At 33.0% G+C, this 21,881-nt stretch overlaps 3 protein-coding genes, 1 long non-coding RNA gene and 1 other non-coding gene across 5 annotated transcripts; 3 read left to right on the top strand and 2 right to left on the bottom strand.

The window, feature by feature from the left end:
• LOC104761100 (respiratory burst oxidase homolog protein C-like) lies at positions 640-5,736 on the top strand. Its single transcript, XM_010484133.1, has 10 exons — positions 640-1,435; positions 1,525-1,681; positions 1,759-1,807; positions 1,903-2,016; positions 2,097-2,528; positions 2,612-3,213; positions 3,287-3,389; positions 3,479-3,552; positions 4,814-5,337; positions 5,434-5,736. The coding sequence occupies exons 1-10, from the start codon at positions 859-861 to the stop codon at positions 5,541-5,543; spliced, it is 2,742 nt and encodes a 913-aa protein (XP_010482435.1). The 5' UTR covers positions 640-858; the 3' UTR covers positions 5,544-5,736.
• LOC104761099 lies at positions 6,347-8,163 on the top strand. Its single transcript, XR_002036459.1, has 3 exons — positions 6,347-6,563; positions 6,977-7,048; positions 7,761-8,163. It is a non-coding gene; the product is annotated as an uncharacterized LOC104761099 (long non-coding RNA).
• LOC104761098 (inorganic pyrophosphatase-like) lies at positions 9,765-11,511 on the top strand. Its single transcript, XM_019240070.1, has 9 exons — positions 9,765-9,888; positions 9,973-10,001; positions 10,088-10,153; positions 10,250-10,357; positions 10,439-10,607; positions 10,692-10,720; positions 10,807-10,872; positions 10,969-11,076; positions 11,158-11,511. Exons 1-9 carry the CDS (start codon positions 9,765-9,767, stop codon positions 11,314-11,316), a joined length of 858 nt encoding a protein of 285 aa, XP_019095615.1. The 3' UTR covers positions 11,317-11,511.
• TRNAS-AGA lies at positions 16,263-16,344 on the bottom strand. Its single transcript has one exon. It is a non-coding gene; the product is annotated as a tRNA-Ser (tRNA).
• LOC104763358 lies at positions 19,208-20,356 on the bottom strand. Its single transcript, XM_010486738.2, has one exon. The coding sequence runs from the start codon at positions 20,354-20,356 to the stop codon at positions 19,232-19,234; it is 1,125 nt and encodes a 374-aa protein (XP_010485040.2). The 3' UTR covers positions 19,208-19,231.

Here is a 21,881-nt window from a genome sequence, read left to right as displayed (position 1 = left end):
CCAGCTCCTTCTTGCATTCCGCTATAATATAGGTGTTCTCATGAAATTATTCATCTCTAAGACATGGTTGTATTAATGAAACACATGTTTGAACTTTTCGTTGCTAAAAATTCACAGCTATGGTTTTGAATGTAGCGATACTATGTGTATGATCCATCCAGATTTAGTTATAAAAAATGAGAATGGATCCTACATGTTTCTATGGGCTAGTGTTTTCTTTTAAAATGCAATTTGTTTTTTTTGAATTGTTTTCAAATGGTCAAAACCAAATATAATAATTACATAATTCTTTTAGACTGCCAACTTTATAATCTTCTTTCAAACAAGTTCCAAAACATTCATTCGCTATGGTTTATGGACTTGTTAAAAACCCGTGGACTATTGTTTTATTTCTTAAGAATCAAATAGAGCAAAAAAAACTCAACTTTGTTATATATAAATACTTTGTTTTTATTAAATGTATTGCATTACGAATGCACGTTACACCCCAATCAATCATTTTGTTTTGTTTTTTTGGTTAATATATTTTTGCATCACAGATGACAAATTTGGTGGGGCAAGTCCGACCACGTCTCTCTTCTCTCAGTCCTCCTCCACTATTTCTATAAATCCACATTTTCTCATTCTCTTCTCAAATTACTTACTTTCTCTGAGAAGCTTTCAAAGAGTTTTCCCGGAAAAAAATTATCTCATTTTTCTCGGGAAAATGTTTCTGTCTACGTTTACAAAATTTCCTCTAAATTAGAAAGAGAGAGATTTCCATAAATCTTCAGAGAACAAAATTGAAAACCACAAAATTCATCATTGTGTTCAGTTTCTTGTTTGATATATTTTTCTCAGGTAGAAGTGTTTTAAAGAATGCAGAGAGTGAGCTTTGAAGTATCAGGAGGAGGATATTACTCCGATGCAGAATCCGGAAACAGCGGTCCAATGAGCGGTGGTGGTCAACTACCACCGATCAATAAAAAACCAGCGACTAATACGAACTCAAGATTCGCGGCGGAGAACAGTCAGAGAACACGTACGGCACCATACGTGGACCTCACGGTAGATGTACAGGACGACAGAGTCTCTGTACACAGTTTGAAAATGGAAGGTGGATCTAGCGTTGAAGAGAGTCCTGAGCTCACGTTGCTTAAACGTAACCGTCTCGAGAAGAAAACGACGGTTGTGAAACGTTTAGCCTCTGTTTCTCACGAGCTTAAACGTTTGACTTCTGTCTCTGGTGGTGGCGGTGGTGTCGGTGGTAGAAAGCCACCTCGACCAGCTAAGTTAGACCGGACTAAATCCGCCGCGGCTCAAGCGTTGAAAGGGCTTAAGTTTATTAGTAAGACCGATGGTGGCGCGGGTTGGAGTGCCGTGGAGAAGCGGTTTAATCAGATCACTGCTACTACTGGTGGACTACTTCTTCGTACAAAGTTCGGAGAATGCATTGGTAAAATACTTAAGACTGATCTAAGCATTGAAAATGTTATTAACCTTTTTGAGATTTGATTTTGAATGTTTGTTTTGATAATGTTCTAGGGATGACTTCGAAGGATTTTGCGTTGGAACTGTTTGATGCATTGGCTAGACGAAGGAATATAACAGGAGAAGTGATCGATGGTGATCAACTTAAGGAGTTTTGGGAACAGATTAATGATCAAAGCTTTGATTCTCGCCTTAAAACATTCTTTGACATGTATAGTTTTCATTTCTTTTGTTTCTTTTTTGGTTTCTCTTCTCTGGAATGTGAATCTTGCAGTGATGACAATGCAGGGTGGATAAAGATGCTGATGGTAGACTTACTGAAGACGAAGTTAGAGAGGTATAATATAGAGTTACCTCTCCTCTGTTTTCACTGTTAACTCTGTTTTTGGTCGTGTTGGCTCTGCTTCAATCTTAACTCTCTGTGTTTCACAGATTATAAGTCTTAGTGCTTCTGCGAATAATCTATCTACAATCCAGAAGAGAGCAGATGAATATGCAGCATTGATCATGGAAGAGCTAGATCCAGACAATATAGGATACATCATGGTAAGTGGTAAGCTTGATTTTGACCATATTATGATTAATGGATGGAGTATGAAATAACTTTATGGTGAATCTTGAAACAGTTGGAGAGTCTTGAGACTCTGCTTTTGCAAGCGGCGACACAGTCTGTGATAACAAGTACTGGGGAGAGAAAGAATCTGAGTCATATGATGAGTCAGAGGCTTAAGCCAACGTTTAACCGCAATCCTTTGAAGAGATGGTACCGTGGTCTTAGATTCTTTGTGTTAGACAACTGGCAAAGATGTTGGGTTATAGCGTTATGGTTCACGGTTATGGCTATCCTCTTTATCTACAAATACATACAGTATCAGCATAGCCCTGTGTATCCAGTGATGGGGGTTTGTGTTTGCGTAGCTAAAGGTGCGGCAGAAACAGTAAAGCTGAACATGGCTTTGATTCTCTTACCTGTTTGCAGAAACACCATCACATGGCTTAGGAATAAGACCAGGTTGGGTGTTGTTGTCCCATTTGATGACAATCTCAACTTCCACAAGGTAAACAAACATATCCTATAAATTAAAACCTTTTCTGTTTTAAATTTCTTATAATAATAAAACCAATGCTTAAAACTTTAAAGGTTATAGCGGTGGGGATTATAATTGGAGTAACGTTGCATGCTGGGGCACATTTGGGGTGTGACTTCCCACGGCTACTGGAAGCAACTCCAGATGCATATAGGCCTTTAAGAGAGTTTTTTGGGGATGAGCAACCAAAGAGCTACTGGCATTTTGTAAACTCTATTGAAGGTATAACAGGACTTGTGATGGTTCTGTTAATGGCAATTGCTTTCACACTAGCTACACCGTGGTTCAGAAGAGGGAAGCTAAACTATCTTCCAGGACCATTAAAGAAACTAGCTAGCTTCAATGCCTTCTGGTACACTCATCATTTGTTCGTCATAGTCTACATTCTTCTTGTTGCCCATGGATACTACTTGTATCTCACAAGAGACTGGCACAACAAAACGACCTGGATGTATTTGGTGGTACCAGTGGTTCTATATGCGTGTGAAAGGTTGATAAGAGCGTTCAGGTCGAGCATCAAGGCGGTGACAATTAGGAAAGTAGCTGTTTATCCAGGAAACGTATTGGCAATACACTTGTCAAGGCCTCAAAACTTCAAATACAAGAGTGGTCAATACATGTTTGTTAACTGTGCTGCTGTATCTCCATTTGAATGGTACTAACCAAACCAATAACTTCATATTTTTTTACAATGCTTCCTTGTCTAATAAGTATTTGATCCGATTCAGGCATCCATTTTCAATCACCGCTGCACCACAAGATGACTACCTAAGTGTTCACATTAGAGTTCTTGGCGATTGGACAAGGGCACTCAAAGGAGTCTTCTCTGAGGTTGTTATTACTATAAAGTCTCTAACTAACCAATCTTTTTTAATTTAAAGAGATTGATATGAATGGTTTGGTTTGTGTGTTGTTCTCAGGTGTGTAAGCCACCTCCAGCAGGAGTTAGTGGTCTACTCAGAGCCGACATGATGCACGGTGCAAACAATCCCGAGTAAGTAATAATCTCAACCACTATATCTTGAAAAATGTGATCCCATGCGTTATCATAATCCTACACGTAAATGACTAAATCATGCTAGAGAGAGGATAGGTTCTAGAAGGTTTTTTTTTAGAGGATGAATCATGAATCGTGAATACGTGATATCCACTTAGGAATAAGTGGTAACAAATTCAAACAATGTACCTAATTCATTAAAATAAGTGGTGGGAGACCTCAACTAGAATAAAAACTATGTACCTAACAAAAATATCACTATTTTATCTTTAGGTGATTTGATTGAGACGCATTATTTGGTTATATCATGCAAGCACGATGTGTTTTTTGCTTATCCATGTGGGTTTTGTGACCGCGTAAATCTTTGGGTTGCAATATCTTACTATTTCTCAACCTTTTCCTTAAAAACAAATTGTGCTAGGTCAACATTCTACATTTGTTTTATAAATATTTCGCATCACGTCAATTATATTGCCGATATGGTTTATTTACTTTATGTCTTTATCAAGTTCCTTTTTATCAAGAAAAATGTTAAAATGATGCTGACTTTTTAAATGGTCTACGTAGTTTCCTATCTTGGTTTTGGGGGCACATCACATGTTGTCATGTAGATATGTACAGATCCAGGTGTACGAATATACTTGCATAAATACTCTTAGTTAGTTTTGGTTCTTCACATGCCGGTTTTAATATGGTTAGTTAGGCATGATTATATTCTACTTAGTTTTGGTTTTGAGTGTCACATGCTAAAATTATTTGTTTGGATAAGCATATGATTACTGTTCTATTCATTTAAGAATTCCAGTTTGAAATTCTTCTTTTTGTTTTTAAGTGTTTTCTTTCGGTGCTACGAAATTTTCGTATATAGTAGGAGTGTAGGACAAAGAAAAGTCACAAGAGGAGATGAACATGGCATTAACTAGAAAGATCTAATATTGTGCCGTACGTAATTTAAAATTGTCAAATACATTATTTGATCCAACTAACGTCGAATATGATATATTGGATTTCTAAGATGTTGATGTTCTGAAAGAAAATTGTAAAACTTAAAACAAAAAACTAATATTTGGCTAAGACCAGATTTTTTTTTATTTCTTTATATATAGGGAGAACTAATTAAACAATTTCTTTCCAACTAATTAGTCGTCGCTTTTTATTTATTTATATTGGGTGTGCTATCTACGTTAATTAGTCTCTTGTTGAGCAATATATCATAGAATTGTGACATTTTCTAATAGCAATGACTTTGCATGCACAGCTTCCCGAAAGTCTTGATCGATGGTCCTTACGGTGCACCAGCACAAGACTACAAGAAATACGAGGTGGTTCTACTTGTTGGTCTCGGGATTGGAGCCACACCGATGATCAGTATCGTCAAAGACATTGTCAACAACATCAAAGCCAAGGAACAAGCCCAACTTAACCGAATGGAGAACGGAACAAGCGAACCACAACGTAACAAGAAAGAGAGTTTCAGGACGCGTAGAGCCTACTTCTACTGGGTTACGCGTGAGCAAGGCTCTTTTGATTGGTTCAAGAACATAATGAACGAAGTAGCGGAACGAGATACCAACCGTGTCATTGAGTTGCATAATTATTGTACAAGTGTCTACGAAGAAGGAGACGCTCGTTCCGCACTTATACATATGCTTCAATCACTAAACCATGCAAAGAACGGCGTCGACATTGTCTCTGGAACAAGAGTTATGTCCCATTTTGCTAAACCTAATTGGAGAAATGTTTACAAACGGATAGCCATGGATCATCCTAACACTAAAGTTGGTAAGTTCACATCTTCACAGAATTGTGTATGGTAGGAGTATTAAATAGAGATGATATATCATGGGACATGATAATTAACGAAAAACAAATGTGCAGGAGTGTTCTACTGTGGAGCACCAGCATTGACAAAGGAACTAAGGCATTTAGCTTTAGATTTCACCCACAAGACAAGCACCAGATTCTCTTTTCACAAGGAGAATTTCTAAAGGAGGAGACACAGAGTAATAAGGCATATAAACAAGAAAAGAAAAGAAAGAAGCATGACTTAATGTTTCTCTTAATTTTACTTCCCTTAATATTTTTTTAAAAATATTAAAATTTGTATACATATATATACTTTCTTGACTGTAGATTTCCTTTCATGCTTTTTGATCGTATGTTTAAATTGATTTTTATTTCTTTGGAAAGTGTAACAAACGTAAACTATATTGACGAAAAAAACGGTACGAATCGAACAAAAAAAAGAAGCAAATAGAGGTTTTAAAAGGGGTAATATATAACGTACGTTAGGAGTGTCGAGTTGAGACTGATTAAGCTCAAAGACTGAAAACTTCGTTTTATTATCTGTCCTCGCTCAAAGTGTCGAACTTTTATAAATCTCTTTCACGGTTTTTGTAAGTTTAAAGTAATTTGAGAATTGAAAGATCTAGAGCTTGCGTTTTTTGTTACCAGATAGTACTATGATAGTTCATAGTCATAGTCGTAGATGTTTTGGTTAGAGAAGATTAATTTGTATACTATTATGAATACAAAAGATATCTATATATATAAAGTTCACTTTTCTCATTTATAGTGCTACCACCTCAGCTACTCCTTTTATTTAATGAGGCCAAATTTTATAAACTACCCACTAACCATTTTGTATTGTTTTTTGGGCCAAATTTCTTTGAAACCCCTAATTATTTGAGACTCCTAATATGACACGTCAGTTAGATTTTAGGTTGCTTTCTATGACTATATATATATGTAGGATTTCGAGGGAGGTTCGACCTCACCTCCTTCTTCACATTTAAAAACGAAACGTCCTGTCTTCTACTTCCAATCACTTAATTCACATCCTATCTGAGGGTTTCACCCTTTCTTATTTCATTTTTTTTTCGGGTATGTGCAAGTTCCAGAGATGAAACTGGTCTCATGGACGTTAATTAGGATTATGGCTTAAACGTTTCAAATCCTGGTGATAATGACATATTGTTCGGCCGGGGAAGTGCAACTCATCCCGGAATGTAAGTGTCTAACTCATCCCGAGATGAAACTGGTCTCATGGACGTTAATTAGGATTGGTGATTCATTTTCTTTATATTTCCTATCCTTTATAATAGATTAAATTCTCACAATAGATTTATATATCTATTTTATGATGATTAGGTTTCCGATTTTTTTTTCCCAGATTTAAAAACCTTGACTGATGGTTTCAGTTTGGTTTATCAATCACTTACGTAGCCAAAAACACGAAGTAGCTGCTCTTTCTTAAGAACTTATAATAAATTTTGTATTTGGAGAACTTATATTAAAGTTTAGTATTATCTTTGTTTGATATGGATATAGTCTGACGCATGTGGAATATAACCAATCTATAATAACTTATGTTGCTTATCTAAACCTTTTTATCTGTAGTAAATTTGTTGATTTCTTGCAGGTGAAAAGCTTTGGATGAGGAGAAAAACCCAGAGACCTACATACGAAGACTCCTCTAATTGCTAAATCATAGGTACAACTTACATTAGGAAGAGTGATTTTATTGGGCTTTTCCTATACTGATCAAACACTTTTTCCTTCGTTGGTCAAACCATTTTGTGTTTATTTAACTGTTCGTATGTACTCTTATTAATAATGTGCTTCATCTATATATGGGGTTAAAATAATTGAACTACATATCATGATTTGATTATATTCTGTACTTTTGTTTGCGTTTTTCATTTAGGAAGTTAAGAAAAAGAAACGTCACTGCAAAAGAGTTTGAAAGTTATAAATGATAAGCTTCCACAACGTAACTGCCTCAAATTATGGTTAGGCTAATAGACATTCTCTTATTCAATACTCTGATATAACTTGTAAGACTGTCATGGCAATTAAATACAAATCTGATCATTTTTAAATTTTTATTTTTGTCAAAGGTATAGAACTTACACTTTTGTATATGAGATATTTTATAAACTTCCTGCTATTGCATGATTAGAACATATATACATACTACATTGAACATAATATATCCTCACTATACATATTTCTCAAGAATCCCAAAATGGTTACTAATATATTCGTTGCAACTCTTGGGACGTTTTTGTTACAAATAAAAATTTGTGACCATTGTACTGCAACCATTTAAAAAACGTCACAAATGCGTAACAATGTTTATATTGTGACTAAATAATTTTAATTGTGACTAAATATTTCGTCTTAATAAAATTATTTTCTTGTAGTGCTTGAAGATGCATTGACAAGAGGAAATACAACACCATGATGTCTATGATGATGATGATCAATTCGTTTGTCACATAAAAAGACGAAGAATGTGAGGAGGTGGTGCGTTAGTGCAAGAGTGGAGAGAATGAAAGTGTTGTAAGTTCTGTTAGTAGTTTGGTCGGAAAACTCAGTTAAAGTAGAGGCCAAAGTTATCTTAGATTGTTGCACCTCCAATGCAAATAATGCAAATGGGTATGTATATGGGTGTGTATGTGTCCATAATCCATTGCATATAGTAAGTGGAAAAGCTTAAGTGATTAGCATGAATTCTGCCGCATGATCTTTTGTGTGCTCTACCAGTTCTAGATACAAAATCAAATCAACTTTTACTTTGATGGAAAATGATTGACAAGTAACAAACACGCTTAGCTATAAATTATCGCATGAAAACATGTATTACTGACTAATTGTTGTCATGAAGGATAGATAATAGCATTTCAGGCCGACAAATTATAGTTTTATTGTACAAAGTTAAGATTTCATACTTTAAAATTTCATCATAATGATTTATGTTACTTATACTTTTAATTCATTCACAGTACTATCCAAAGAAAATAAAACATGAATTTGCTGCCATTTCTTATCATGAAAAAAAATATCTTCACTCTGTATATAAGCTTATAAAGAATATTTTCTTACTAACATCTAGATTGAATATAGACATCAAGATTAACAATTCAAGCTAACTAATATCATTAACAAAAGTAAAAGAAAATATTCAAACTACATNATGATCTTTTGTGTGCTCTACCAGTTCTAGATACAAAATCAAATCAACTTTTACTTTGATGGAAAATGATTGACAAGTAACAAACACGCTTAGCTATAAATTATCGCATGAAAACATGTATTACTGACTAATTGTTGTCATGAAGGATAGATAATAGCATTTCAGGCCGACAAATTATAGTTTTATTGTACAAAGTTAAGATTTCATACTTTAAAATTTCATCATAATGATTTATGTTACTTATACTTTTAATTCATTCACAGTACTATCCAAAGAAAATAAAACATGAATTTGCTGCCATTTCTTATCATGAAAAAAAATATCTTCACTCTGTATATAAGCTTATAAAGAATATTTTCTTACTAACATCTAGATTGAATATAGACATCAAGATTAACAATTCAAGCTAACTAATATCATTAACAAAAGTAAAAGAAAATATTCAAACTACATTTGATATTGTTCAGAAAAAAAAAATCTACAAAATAAAATAGAATGAATTACTCAAATGTTATCCAAATGTTGGTTTATTACTCATATGTTATTAAAACCTGAAAATTACTTAAATGTTTAGTGCCCTGGGTGTAATTACAATTTACCCCTTGGATTTAGTTTTTCGATTTTGAGTAAAAAAATATAAAAAAAAATACACATCAGCAAGTTAAAATACACATTATTTTCGATTTTCCACGTCACTAAACAGTTTTTTTTTTAGAATGGAAAATTGTTTTTTTTTGTTTAGGTCAAAAGAGGAAAACAAACAGTTTCTTTGTTCATAGCCCAAAAAAAAAAGACACCTCTCTCTCGTCATCTCTCGTCCTATCTCGTTGATTTTGTTGGCATTGTTCTTGAATGACTAAATGTTTCTTTTGACTTTGTTCTTCGGCTGTTTCGATCCAAAAGTACGTTTTTTCTCCTAAAAATCGTCAAAGTTGGATGCTTTTTGATGTTTAATCTACTGGGTATTGCTTCAAATCTCAATCGACTTTAGAAAGAGAAAAAAAAAGTTGAACAGATTTGGCGTAGATCTTTTATTTATCGATACGTTATATCAATAGAAATGTATATCTTAATTTTGGTATTATCGATCTTAAATCTGCTCTAAAAAGATTGTTTTTCTCTTGTGGGGTATGATTCTGCAATAAATTTGGTATTTTTGATTCGATTGATACTCTCTCTTTCTCTCTCTGCCCCAATTTTGAGTTTTTGATTCGTAACGTTTTGAAAACAGATGAGTGAAGAAGGGAACGAAGACCAGAAGCTGCAGCGACCTGCTCCTCGTCTTAACGAGAGGATTCTCTCATCCTTGTCAAGACGTTCTGTAGCTGCACATCCATGGCATGATCTTGAGATTGGTAAACAAAATCATATCTAATTCAGTTTTTTTTGCATGCTTTTTGTGTTTTGTATTTTGGGACTAATTCATAATTTATATGTAGGACCTGGAGCTCCACATATTTTCAACGTGGTAAGTTTTTTTTACTGTTTTGATAATCTTGTTATGTGATGGATTCCTGAATTATTTTGTCTTTGGATGATGATGATGATGATTAGGTTGTGGAGATCACAAAAGGAAGCAAGGTCAAATATGAACTTGACAAAAAGACAAGACTCATCAAGGTTTGGTTATATATCAAGATCAATCGTTATTGTCATATATTATAATGGTTTTCTTACCGCAAAGTCAATAATATATTTGCATTATCTCTCATTCAGGTTGATCGTATTCTGTACTCATCAGTTGTGTACCCTCACAACTACGATTTTGTTCCTCGCACATTGTGTGAAGACAATGACCCAATTGATGTATTAGTCATCATGCAGGTGTAATTTATTTTCCTGTTTTCTTATAGTATGCACCAAACATTTTATATATCTATTAACAAATTTATTATCCTTGTGTAGGAACCTGTCCTTCCCGGTTGTTTCCTGCGTGCCAGAGCCATTGGATTAATGCCTATGATTGATCAAGTANAGAAGCTGCAGCGACCTGCTCCTCGTCTTAACGAGAGGATTCTCTCATCCTTGTCAAGACGTTCTGTAGCTGCACATCCATGGCATGATCTTGAGATTGGTAAACAAAATCATATCTAATTCAGTTTTTTTTGCATGCTTTTTGTGTTTTGTATTTTGGGACTAATTCATAATTTATATGTAGGACCTGGAGCTCCACATATTTTCAACGTGGTAAGTTTTTTTTACTGTTTTGATAATCTTGTTATGTGATGGATTCCTGAATTATTTTGTCTTTGGATGATGATGATGATGATTAGGTTGTGGAGATCACAAAAGGAAGCAAGGTCAAATATGAACTTGACAAAAAGACAAGACTCATCAAGGTTTGGTTATATATCAAGATCAATCGTTATTGTCATATATTATAATGGTTTTCTTACCGCAAAGTCAATAATATATTTGCATTATCTCTCATTCAGGTTGATCGTATTCTGTACTCATCAGTTGTGTACCCTCACAACTACGATTTTGTTCCTCGCACATTGTGTGAAGACAATGACCCAATTGATGTATTAGTCATCATGCAGGTGTAATTTATTTTCCTGTTTTCTTATAGTATGCACCAAACATTTTATATATCTATTAACAAATTTATTATCCTTGTGTAGGAACCTGTCCTTCCCGGTTGTTTCCTGCGTGCCAGAGCCATTGGATTAATGCCTATGATTGATCAAGTATTTCTCGTTTACTCTCTAATACTATACGATTCTTGGTCTGAACTTGTAAACTATTCAACCCTAATGCCTTTTATTCACAAATTTGATTGAGAAGGGTTTTAAAGTGAGACACTTTTGATGCTTGTTGCTTAAAGTTTTGATTTTTATTGTCAATTGGTGATACAGGAAGTGCTTTTATTCTTTATCAATTGGGTTTTTGGAGAAGCAATATGAGTTGTGTGATTGGATTGATTTTATTTAAACTAGTTGTATTCTTCTCTTTTGTGAGCTTCGTGTCGTTTCATATTCTCAGTTAGTCTTTGCTGAACTTGTCGAATTGAGGATATTGGGGAGATTCTTGATGTGGACAGAACACTTTTGATTCACAGATTCTTGCAAACTCTTCAACCTTAATGCTTTTTTCACAGTTTTGGTTGAATAGTGATGACGAAGGGTTTTAAAGTGAGACACCTTTGGTTCTTGTTGCTTCAAGTTTTCATTTATATCTCACAATATATTATTCAAATTAATTAAAAAAATTGAATTCGAATTGTGAATAAAAGAAATAAAAGTATGTCTCAAACATTTGTCTGATATGGCTGATTTATTGACATAAACGGTTGACTTATGAAATATTTGTAAATTAGAATTATTATAACTCAAAATTAAAATATAGAATGAAAAAATGAATATTACAATCATTATAAGCAATAAAAAGTAATAATTATAGACAAAGATTGATTTTTACACAGTCTAATCAAAATGTGTAAAACATTCAAAACATGACATTTAGGGGTTAGGGTTAGGGTTAGGGTTTGAGGTTTATTGTTCATATTTCCAACATTATGGGTTTTAATATAACAGTTTGGTTTGGTTATATTGTGTTTGGTTTAAGGTGTTAATTTGGATTAACTAATATGATAACCATTTGAAAATTTAAAATTTTTTGAAATTACTTTTCGGTTATTTCCGGTTATGGGTCGGTTAGATGAATATATAACCATAAATAACCCAAATGTTATCCAAATTAGATAGATTAACTTAATATAACTGATAGCAAGCCGAATATAACCGTAATTAACCGAAAATAATGGAAAAAAATAGTTTCCTGTTTGTTTCGGTTTGGTCGGTTATTTAGTAATCCTAATTTGAGGGTTGGCTGAGTTATGGTAAAGTTATGGCTGCGTTATGCAACAGATATATTAATTTATTATATACCCTCTCGAGAATACAAAAAGTGTTGTTGGGGAGACGCAAACAATAATTATGTTTATTGTTAAGAACCACACGCGTAATAAATGAGATTTTAGCGGTTTTTTATTTAAAAAGAATTCAAAATTTGAATTTGAATTTTTAAATTTTTCTTTTTTTAATAAAATATTTCTCAAATAATTGACAGATATGGCTGAGTTATCGACATAAACAACTGACTTATGAAATATGTGTAAATTAAAATTATTATAACTCAAAATTAAAATATAGAATGAAAAATGAATATTACAATTATTATAAGCAATAAAAAGTAATAATTATAGACAAAGATTGACTTTTACACCGTCTAATCAAAATGTGTAAAACATTCAAAACATGACATTTAGGGGTTAGGGTTAGGGTTAGGGTTTGAGGTTTAGGGTTCATATTTCCAACATTATGGGTTTTAATATAACAATTTGGTTTTGGTTATATTGTGTTTGGTTTAATGTGGTAATTTGGATACACTAATATGATAAACATTTGAAAATTTAAAAAATTTTGAAATTACTTTTCGGTTATTTCCGGTTATGGGTCGGTTAGATGAATATATAACCATAAATAATCCAAACGTTATCCAAATTAAGTCGATTAACTTAATATAACTGATAGCAAGCCGGATATAACCGTAATTAACCGAAAATAATGGAAAAAATATTTTCCGGTTCGGTTCGGCTGAGTTATGGTAAAGTTATGGCTGAGTTATCGTTTAGGGTCTTCTCAATAATATGAAAACATATTCTTCTTTCTTTCCTGGATCCTTTGTTCTGCCATAAGGACAGTTGAGTTATAGCATAACTCAACCAGATTTTAATAAGTCAACCGTAAGGACAGTTGAGTTATAACATAACTCAACCATATTTTAATAAGTCAACCGTAACGCTTGGTTGAGTTATGCTATAACTCAACTGTCCGCTCTTACTCAAATGTTTTTTTCCATAACTCATCTGCAACATTTATCTGTAACGCGTTACGGCTGAGTTATGGTTACACGTCAGCGATTTCTGACGTGGGGTATGACGTGGCAATGGCATTTTGTAATAACGTATTTTCCGGTAACATAAAACAAGGGCACGCTGGGTATTTTGAAAATACCCGAAATATTCTAGTAATAAAATCTTATTTTTTGGATTTTGGTAATATTACCTAATTTGGATAACACTTGAGTAAATCACCCAATAAAATAACTACAGAAAAATTTATTAACACTTTAGCATTGTCTTATAAATTTTAAAAATTAATTCGCGCGTAGCGCGGCATATCTTCCAGCCTATAAATAACAGTAGGAAAAAGTCTGAACCTAAAAATCACACACAACTTGCAAAAAATGCTGCAAAACACACACTGTTCCCTTGAAGAACTACCAAACGACGTCCTCGGAGATACAATCTCTCAAGTTGCTAAGCTTTCATGCACAACCGTGAGACATGTTATACAAGCATCACCACATCTAGCCAAGGCAGCCCAAGATCACCGAGTCTACAAGAATATCAACTTTAGGCCCCTGGCGATGAATCCACTAGCAGCACTAACGAGATACCAAGATTTCATGGAAAAATGCATTACAAGTGGAAATGTTGAGGCTCACTATATCAAAGGGATCCAAGCGTATTTTCAAAAGAACAACACAAAAACAGGGCAGGAACACTTGAAGAAGACGACAGAAGGTAGTTATGAGAATGGTATGTACCTTTACGGAATTGTGCAGGGGTGACGCAGCGGAAGGAAAAATTTGGCTCGACAAGCTAGGCTGGAAACAAAACAAAGCAAAGGGTGACCAATGCTGGAAAGATATCAAAAAGCCGTTACACAGAGTCAATGTACAAAGCCTACAATGCTACTACACTACATTGGCAGCAATCAGACCAACTATTTATTGCACCGTCAATGACATGGAAAATAGATGCGCACACTGCTACTACTAAAAACAAATGCTCAAGTTTATCTTTTTCATTTAGCTTAAGGAACAACAATATGGTTTACCAATGTTATCAACCTTAAATCAATTCCGCAATTCGAAATAGAAATCTATGTTTTTCTCCTTCTTAAACAATAACGACGCCTCCAAAAGAATTAAAACAAGAGAAACAAGGAACAAACCTGAAAGTATAGCAAGTAAACAAAAGATATAAAAAAAAAATTAAAGTCCGCCGCTTACCATGACATCTAAATCAGAACATAGAAGATCAAAATATGTTGAAAAAACTTCCTACAATCCATCTCAAGAAAAAAGTCTCCAAGTATTACGACCAACAGGACATAGATATATGCAAAGAGGTCTTTACCTTCAGGGACAACTACATCATAGAAAAACTCAGGTTAGAAAAACTGGGCTATACAAAATCAAAAAGAATAACCAAATCAAAGCAAGGCAACACAAGCAACACTTTCAGAGGATCATGGAAACACAACTAGAAACCAATTAACATTATTTGTTAGCACTTCACAAAACCATCACCAAAGACAAAGAAGGTAAGAGATGCACACACCTTTAGTAAACTAAAGAGATTCAGAAATATGAGTGCCACAATCGATAATCGTAGAACTAAATTATATGAAAATGAAAACTGGGCCAACAAAAAACAACATGGACTGTATAAAATAACAGCAAGATAAACAAGAAAATTAATTTTTCCCAAAACACAACTCACATCGAATCGAAAAAATCACTCAGAGGACAAGCGGAAAAAAATACAACTAAGAACACAAAAACAACTCACAACTTAATTAAGAAATCTAAGAAAGACAACACATTTTCATATAAAAAAATTTGAACACAAATTCACATTTACGTTTAATGAAATCAACAAGGGGATAACCAAATATCTCCTACAGATGCGAAGCGAGCAAGAAATCAACCAAATACGCAAACCCAAAAAAAAAAGATAATGGATATATGAAAGGGATGACTGAAAAAACGATTACGAGCATCAAAGAAATAGGTTCAATACTCATATTGTCCTCTAGATCGCAAACATTGCTCTTCTCCTATCCGTTCATGAGGACATCGAATTTTGAAAAAGGACAAATTCATTTCCAACTCAATAACATACAAATAATGACCCAATAGACCAACACATTATAAGCCTTACAGAAAAATTGGGCCCAACGGTTGAAACAAAGAAAAATAGCCCTAAAAATAAGAAATGTAAGTTATTGATTTTATTTACTTTTCTTAATAAAATCCACAACTTTTTTCACTCCAAACACTAAACCATTGACAAAAAAAACTACTCCCACATTTTACTAAATACATATGAAAAATATTAAAAACTCTAACCCAAAACCACATATAAAACCAAATAACAATCCAACCACAAAATAACAAATAATAATAAATTAATCAAAACTAACAACTACAGCCAAACAACAACTTTAACTACAAAATATTAACTTCTCATTATAATTTAAAAAAAAACATTAAAAACACACAAGATTATCTCAATTTTTGAAAAATAAACAGCGATATACTTGAAAATATCCAACAAAACAACATAACCACCCAAATCAAATACAAAAACAGATGTAAAGATGAATCTACGTAACAAAAAAAATAATATACACAAAAAAATCCGGAATACACCTTCATATAACTTCCGCGCGTAGCGCAAATCAATTGCTAGTATATACAATATATATTATTTTCAAATTTTCCCATTCTAGATTTACTCTATGTGAATTTTTTGTTTTCATTCTACAGTTACCGTTAGCAACATTATTCAACGTTGGACATTATGAACGAACAAGCGGAAACGTGCTCTTAAACTTTTTTTCATTTAAAAAAGTACAAAATGTTTTTTAAAAAGCGTGAACGGCAGGATTCGAACCTGCGCGGGCAAAGCCCACATGATTTCTAGTCATGCCCGATAACCACTCCGGCACGTCCACTTTGATGTTATACATTCCATACAGCAATATATTTCTACTCAATATTAGTTAAATATCAAATAATTCTCGAATACTTTTTGTTGATTGTTTTCTCTTATTTAGTGATCAGATCTTATATTCTCGAATATCGAAGTTAGTAACGTGGGAGGGAAATCTTTAATCATACTAGTTGCAATAAATCATATTTTATTTACAAGCCCATAAATAAGCACTTTTTTTTTGTAAGAAGAAAAAACAAATACTTTATTAGGAAAATTTAGGCCATGAGTGACAGCTGGTTTTTAACTGGTTTTTAGATTTTGGTTTTTAATTTTTGGATTTTGATTTTTGATTTTTTTTTAGTTTTTGTTTTTTGTTGTAGATTTTACTTTTTGCAAAATTTTGAATGGTAACTTGATTAGGTTTTAATTTTATGTAGAATAATTATTTTGTAAATAATAAAATAATGATTTAAATTTTTTTAAAAGATTTTAAAAAATACAATGATGCAGAAAAAAATTCATATCCATAAAATAGGTTTTAGTCTCTTTGTTGCACAAAAATAGGTTTTAGTTTGTTTAGGAATTTAAGTAAATTAGAATAAATATATTAGGAAAAAAAAAGTTACGCTCAAAAACCCATAAAATGTGGTTTTTAGGTTTTATGAAGGAATTGCTAAAAAATTTCAAAATCTGGTTTTCCTAAATTCTACGAAATCTATTTTTTTATAATCTTAAATGACTTAAAAAGTGGATTTTACAGAATCTAAAACTAAAAACTAATACAAAATCAGGTGTCATTCAAAGCCTAAGTCATCAACTTCCATCCATTTTCATACTTAGTTACCCTTACGATGTGTTATATGATCAGTTCTATTTTGCATTTTTTTCTTCAAAAATCGCTATATATTAGGAAAATGTTTTTTTTTTCTTTTGTCACTAATGTATCAATCCCATGAGTCACGAGGGTCCCTTCAACGTTCTGTCAGCATAAATTACTATTCTTCTTGGTTGGGTAATGTTGTTGGCTGACGATCATTATTTTTAGGCTTCTCTTACACGGGTATACACTTTCTCAAATCACATATATCTTCGAACTTCTTTTAGTGGGCAAGTCTCTTCCAATCGTTCACATAAATGATTTTTAGATATCCTTTACATTTGAATAACGTTTAAATCTCGATGTTTGAATCCTAATTAAGCTAATATATATGAGGGTTAGTTCGATCTAGGAGGTGAACTCAGACATGTAGTGCTTAGATATCTCCACAAGCCATAGTAAGGTTTCCGTGAGATGGAATCATAGAACAATATGTAAAGGACATATATTTTATTTGTAAACACAACGTAGCAATGTAAAATCATTTATGGTCTCATAGAAATATAAAAGAAAAAGAAACGAATACAAATTTAGTTTGATTTTTTTGAAGGATTAGGATTGGGTGAGTGTATTCAATCTTATCTACTGTCTTTCTCCTCGATCCGCTTCCTATAGCCGTTCAGCTTCGCTTTGATACCAGTTCTTCAGATCTAGAGATGTAGGTCTTGATATTTTGACTGATTACGATTTGGGTTTGAATCTCCTTTTTAAGTTCAAAACCGCAAAACTTGTTTTTTCTGCTAAAAACTGCAAAATTATATTTTTTCCGCCAAAACTGCAAATTCTCGTTTTCCAGCCAAAACAAGATAATTTCATTTTATAATGTTTTTAGATCTTTATTTAAATGTAATATGAAAATATTAACTAAAACCGTTAAAACATCTTTAACACAAGATAAAAAAAATTAGTCATTTTACATGTACTGTATCCAGTTCAAATATCAAATTATAAAACAAACATAACTATATTCAGATACAATTTCTGGACGCTTGAACCAAAAACACAAATGAACATGATTTAGATGTTTCATCTAAATATTGCGTCTCCATACTCTATCCAAATATTGCGTCTGGCTCACCAAACGAACATGACCTCAGTCGCTATTATTGTGTGGTTGAATCATTTATCAATATGGAAAATCTTTACGACTGAAATAAATTTTAGTAGAGCATAATTTTTTTTTCTGTAACATAATTTAAATGGTACAACATAGCATCTTAAAAAGTGTATTAGATAAATGTTGTTTTATTACTCTTTGTTATCACGCTGTTAAATTCAAATGGGAAATATGTCAACAAAAAAACTTGAATTTTCATAAAGTTTGTATATATATATATATATACAAAGTAATTATCAGATTTTATGCATGTATATAATATAACTTGTGTATGTTTTTATAGTGTTACACATTTATTTAAGTATATCTCAAATTTTTAGAAACATTTTGTTAAAATTTTAGAAAGAGAGCACTTTAAAAAGAGGATATTTTTGAAATTTCTCTCATAGTTGTGGTGTCTAACTAATTTATCAATAACTGCATGAATACAAGGAAATACTCTAAATCAAATGGAGGGCTCTTTTTACCTAAATGATTTAGCGTTAAGTGGAAGCGTGGCATCATGGTTCCACTCACGCATCGAAGAGGAAGCTCGTCAATTCGTCATTAGTTTTTTTCCTCTTTGGCTTATATACTCAATTTTTTCTATTCTCGCTCTCTTTCTTATGGTGCATGATATTCCAAACTTTTTGTATGTCTAAATTAAATAATGATGTTGAGATGACAAAAAAGAAAAAGAAATCCTTCATACAAGTTCCGAAGGATAGGAATACAAAATTAACTCAAATTCTAGAAGATACAAATCCAAACACACGCAAATCAAATGGTAAAAGCCAAATAAAGATAATTAACAAAAACGTACGTAAAAGAAGATATGAAGCAAACATTAAATAGCTTCCCGTTTTTCTGAAAACAGGAGAATGGTTGTTTCCCGGCCGGTTGACCATTTTTCTGTTCCTTGTTGACCCTCTCTCAGCCATACTCAACTTTAACTTCATAATACCAATCACGTCCGCGGTGTCCATATGCACACAACATTGAACAAGCGTACACAATAGTTGAATTTGACTCATCAGTAGCCTTAAGAAAGGAAGAGGACATGCAACGATTCTCACACACTATGCAGAAAGGTCTAGTCATACCATTGTTGGCAACTAGTTCAGATTTGGCGTATTTGTTCCCTGGCTTTAAGTAATACAAGTCTCCAAGTACACAGTCGATATGGAGATTGGTCCCACAATCATCACAACCATAAAACCAGACACTTGGATCCAACTTTCCCTCACAGGAATCACACCACAACTGACCCTTGGACCTTCCTGCGCCATGATGCAACGACAAAAAATGATCATCGCATCTGTGTTTCACTTTTCTTGGTAAAATACCGCAATCCATGCCTAAATTGAAATCGCAAACAATGCAGCTTAAGACAAACTCTGAATATTTACCACATGCTTCATAATCAGCAGCATAATCATCATCAAGTCTTAGATTATGTTTATGACTGAAATGAATGATTTCTCTCTCATTTATTACCTTGTATGGATCTTCTTCTTCCTCTTCTTCAGGATCATCTTCATGTTCTTCTCCATCCCAAACATCTTTCCTTGTCGCACATATTGAATGAACAGCATAATCAGGACAACTCTTGCAAAAGAAAGCTCCGAAGGTCCAATTTATCTCTTCGCGACAAACTCCGCAGTCCCCGAAGCCGGGCCCAAGATGATAAGTGCGAGAAATGCGGTGTTTATGACGGTTAATGTTTATGACCCGAGGCAAATAAATACAATCTTTGTGCAGCATGAAATTACATTCAAGACAAACGTAAGGATTACGGTCACCAACCATCCCACATGCGTTACAAGTGAAGGAGTCCCTTCTCGCCATGAGGGTGAATGTATGCTCGTGGCTCTTTGGTTGATAAATAGTTAGCTGCGGCTTATCAATCCAACACTTCAAATCTACGGAAAAATTGCATATGGAACAATAATAATACTGCTGACCAAGTGTATCTCTACAAAAATGGCATTTACCAAATATGAAGTAAGATTCCCCCAAGGAGATTTTCTTGAGAGGATGTCTGGGAGCTCGATGCATTTAACATGCGCCCCAAAATCGCAGATTGAACAGTAATAGCCGAAGTCAGAATATTCACCGCATCCATCGCAATTATGTTTTCTATAGGAGACCTCCGAGGTGAACTCATATCGAAACAGTTTGATATACTCCATTCCTCCATAAACTAACCGATGGTTGCAGGAGAACTTCACTGTTCGAGCTTGTTGGTCGTCCATGGTTAGTCTGATATCAGCTTGACTTGAAAACTAGTGTTTCTGTTCTCCCGTAAACGAAAGAGATAGGATCAATAAGTTTCTACTTTTTTTGGTGTGACGGTTTACTTCGTTGCTAACATCTATGGTATTTAAGTTCTACTTATACATGAACCATGCAAATATGTAACCATTGACCTAAAAAAGCCCGGGTCGTATGATATTTATTTTTTGGTTTTTTTCCCCGCAAAATAATTACATTCATCGATCACGTCGTATATAATATTCGTTTTTGCTCAAGTCTTCATCTTCACAAATATATATATATATATATATATATATATATATATATATATGTTAATATATATGACTTGATGACTTGCTGCTAAAACCGATAGTCATTGACCTTGATATCTTCCCGACAAAACCAGTTCATCGTGAGTTCGTGACAGCCAGGTTACGACATATTTTATAACGAATCATGTAGGTATTATTTGGTAATCTATTATTATATACATGTAAATAGAATTTAACATTTCAATAAGACTTTGGATGGTTGAAAGCCTTTAACAAAAAATTATATACGTTGGAGTTTGGATGATTGATTTCATTTTTTAAAAAGATTATGTAAGATCCTATGGCATGCAGGAATTTTTTAATTTTATGTATGATTTAATTAATAGTTATATTTTTTTTTTTGGTAAAATTAATAGTTATATTTGTTAAGAATTTTCATTACATTTAATAGTAAAAAGTGGTTGAGTTTAGTTTTATATTTTTAAACATAACATGCAATTAAAGTTGAATATCTTCGTGGGTTAATTGTTTAAAAATACATAATAATATATTTGGAAGATATATTTAATATATATATATATATATATTAAATATATATTGTACCAATAAAATAATTTTAAATCAAATTACCAAAAAAGCATTTAATTTTAATACATTTTCGGGTTGGATTATTTTAGATTAAGTGTTGCATGCAGTTTGTTGTGAGTGATTAAATTATTAAAATTCAATGATAAAAACATAAAATATAATATCAAAAAAAAAAACTAATGTTTTACTAATTTAATCATAAATGTCGAAACCAAAATCAAAACAAAATTCCAAATAAACGTCTTCTTTTGCACAATTCATCATCATTCTTTATCCTATCCATGGGGAGAATGGTGATAATGATGAATGCCAATAGCAAAAATACGTTATTGTATGTTGTAATCTGTCACGACGAGCTGGTTTTTTCGGTATTAGACATCAGGTCCTATAATGTATATCATCCAAAAAAAATGTTATATGACCTGATGGTCAATGGTTCAATACAGAGGAGGCGGATCCAGAAAATG

The sequence above is a fragment of the Camelina sativa genome, chromosome 18, assembly GCF_000633955.1.
Source record: "Camelina sativa cultivar DH55 chromosome 18, Cs, whole genome shotgun sequence".
Taxonomy (NCBI): Eukaryota; Viridiplantae; Streptophyta; class Magnoliopsida; order Brassicales; family Brassicaceae; genus Camelina; species Camelina sativa.
The sequence above is the reverse complement of the archived record's forward strand: the minus strand, read 5'-3'. Positions and strand labels throughout refer to the sequence as shown.

What these genes read in the sequence shown, in the direction of transcription:
- LOC104761100 (XM_010484133.1), top strand. Translation starts at nt 859, where the DNA reads ATGCAGAGAGTGAGCTTTGAAGTATCAGGAGGAGGATATTACTCCGAT. An exon ending in GCTGTATCTCCATTTGAATG is followed by an intron (nt 3,214 to 3,286) that starts GTACTAACCAAA and finishes GATCCGATTCAG; the next exon opens with GCATCCATTTTCAATCACCG. An exon ending in CACGGTGCAAACAATCCCGA is followed by an intron (nt 3,553 to 4,813) that starts GTAAGTAATAAT and finishes TTGCATGCACAG; the next exon opens with CTTCCCGAAAGTCTTGATCG.
- LOC104763358 (XM_010486738.2), bottom strand. Translation starts at nt 20,356, where the DNA reads ATGCATCGAGCTCCCAGACATCCTCTCAAGAAAATCTCCTTGGGGGAA.